At 31.2% G+C, this 2,500-nt stretch overlaps 1 protein-coding gene across 2 annotated transcripts in view; it reads right to left on the bottom strand.

Moving 5' to 3' along the window:
- Window positions 1–2,500, bottom strand: part of LOC125029239 (myosin-10-like) — a 14,109-nt gene that overhangs the window by 2,707 nt on the left and 8,902 nt on the right. For both annotated transcript variants that reach the window (XM_047619131.1, XM_047619132.1), the window contains exons 10-12: window positions 2,077–2,203; window positions 1,440–1,597; window positions 1–1,208 (exon numbers count right to left, since the gene is read on the bottom strand). The exon at window positions 1–1,208 is cut by the window's left edge and continues 2,707 nt beyond it. In XM_047619131.1, the coding sequence (XP_047475087.1) occupies window positions 1,112–1,208; window positions 1,440–1,597; window positions 2,077–2,203 (382 nt within the window). In that variant the 3' untranslated portion in view covers window positions 1–1,111. The remainder of the gene's footprint in view (window positions 1,209–1,439; window positions 1,598–2,076; window positions 2,204–2,500) is intronic.

The following is a 2,500-nucleotide window of genomic DNA, read 5'->3' as shown; positions in this document are numbered from 1 at the left end:
ATAAACTTGATGCATTTGAAATGAATGGTTATCTATCTGAACATCTGTGGTCATGTATGACACAGACATATGGCCATAGGTCGATGAAAAGTACATGAAATCTGAGCTATATTGTTTTCAATGCCTGGGAGATTTTTAGATCAATGGAACTGGACAATATTTGTGAGACATTTGTAGTATCAATGACAGGAAGATAAGAGACAGAAGAGTAACAGTAGTAACAAAAACTGTAAAAAATCTTGGATTCTATTAACTAAATGTATCAATAAGGATTTAATTTTCTCTGAGTTAGTTTTCTCTGAGTTAAACAAGCATATAGGCCTGTGTTCTCTCTTTTAATTAAATTCTGTCAAAACCACAGCCAATAGCAGCATTAAATAATTCAATAAAGTCCTAAGTAAATTTAAATAGATAAACATTAAAATTGTTATACACAGTGTCTATAATGGCTCATCTGAAAATTATATTCTCAAATTCAGTGAAACATCTAGAGCGGCAATGGCTGAATTACCATGGCTATAATTTAAACGAAAGACTTTGTCTAGCCATGTATGTATATATGTATGTATGCATGTACATATATACATATATGTATATATGTATGTATATAATCATATATGCATCTATGTGTGTATGATATATGCATGTATGTTTACATGAATGTGTGTATGCATACATGTATGTATAAATAAATGCAAAAAATAAATACCTTCCTTTCAACCTTATATTTACCTGAATGACTAGATTAAAAACATCTTAAAGTAATTACACGGCAGTCTGATCTACTAAAACTACTAAACCTGGACGGACTATATGTAACTTCTATCACAAAGCTCTTGTTAATAATAAAAGATCATTCAAAATTTCAGCATCATATTTCACTTAGTCTCTTGATAAAAACATCATGTCTTATATTCATGTGGTTAAAGCTAAATGCATAAAGCCTTATGCTAAATAAAATCATCATTACCTCACTGCATTAAGAAATATATACCTTTGATATAAAAATCACAAACATACAATACATGAATTTGACAAAACAAGCCTTAAACTTCACACATCATTAATTGGTGAGAAATCTAAATAACAATGTTTTGATCTAAGACTTTGATTAAGAAAAGGGTAAATTTCCTGGAAGATTACCCGATTTGGATAACTTCTGATGAAGACTACGTTGTTTTGCATCACTGACTTCAAGTCCAAGAATTCTGGAAAATATGAGTTATTTCAATACTGGAAAAACAAGAGTTAGTTATGCTCAAGAATACCTCTATAATAAAAAAGAAGGAAAAAAGGATATGTGTTATCAAGACAATATTAAGAAAATTTTAAAGAATTCCAACAGATATAAAATAGAAACACAATATAAAATACACATTTGTATTAGCTAAGCCTTGAAATGCCATAAAGAATATCTCACACAACAACAATTTCCATACTTATAGTCAGCAATGAGGGAAGTTATTGTGTCGTCCTTTGCTGCTATTAATGTCCGCAAGTGATTGTTCTCCTTTGTGGAACGTTTCCATGCCGCCTTGGCTGCTTGCCGACCACCCTCACTCTCTGCCATCTTACTGCTCCAATTTATCCGTTCCTCCTGAATTAATGAAATAAATCATAACCAAAAAAATACTTCTTTAGCTTTGCATGAAGTATCTATTCAATTTTCACTTCTCTCTATACCTAATTCTTATTTTTATTCTTAGCATGCTAAATGCACCTGCACACCAGAAGTCATAGACAAGTTTGTGATCCAATCATTCACAAATCTCTGACATAAAACTTCAGTGGTGGATGTTCATGAACAAATTTCATAATACATATAACTGTTATACCCCCTAACCCTATCCCCTGCTAAGAGGAATGGTAAGGTCTGAGGCATCAAAGGAAATTCATGCCCTGAGCCGAACACAACAACAGGCCAGGTAAGTGTAAGCACTGCACATTACATCTGGGTTAGCCAGTCTTACATAATATTCACTAAGAAAGTAACAACTTAAATAATAGTCACAAAACCCACTTAAACCCATTTCATTACACACAATAATAACAAAGATGTCAAGTGCATTGCATTACCTTCAGTTTCTGAGATAAGGCACCAACTGTAGCACAACGTAAGGTAAGTTCCTTAGAAAGCTCCTCAGTTTCTTTCCTCTGTGCTGCTAAGGCCTCTAATAGCTTCTCTCTGTCTTCCAATAGTTTGCTGAAAAGGTATAGAAATAAAAGTTTAACTAGATATCCATTAAACTGGTATCACTAAATATTCAAATATTGTAAATATACATATATATATATATATATATATATATATATATATATATATATATATAATATAGATAGATAGATAGATCCATACATAGATATATATATATATATATATATATATATATATATATATATATATATATGTATATATACAAGTGTGTGTATATGTATATACATATTTGCATGTGTGTGTATGAGTGAGTGAGTGAGTGAGTGAGTGAGTGAGTGAGTGAGT

This window comes from Penaeus chinensis, chromosome 9, assembly GCF_019202785.1.
Source record: "Penaeus chinensis breed Huanghai No. 1 chromosome 9, ASM1920278v2, whole genome shotgun sequence".
In the NCBI taxonomy this organism is placed as follows: Eukaryota; Metazoa; Arthropoda; class Malacostraca; order Decapoda; family Penaeidae; genus Penaeus; species Penaeus chinensis.
The sequence above is the reverse complement of the archived record's forward strand: the minus strand, read 5'-3'. Positions and strand labels throughout refer to the sequence as shown.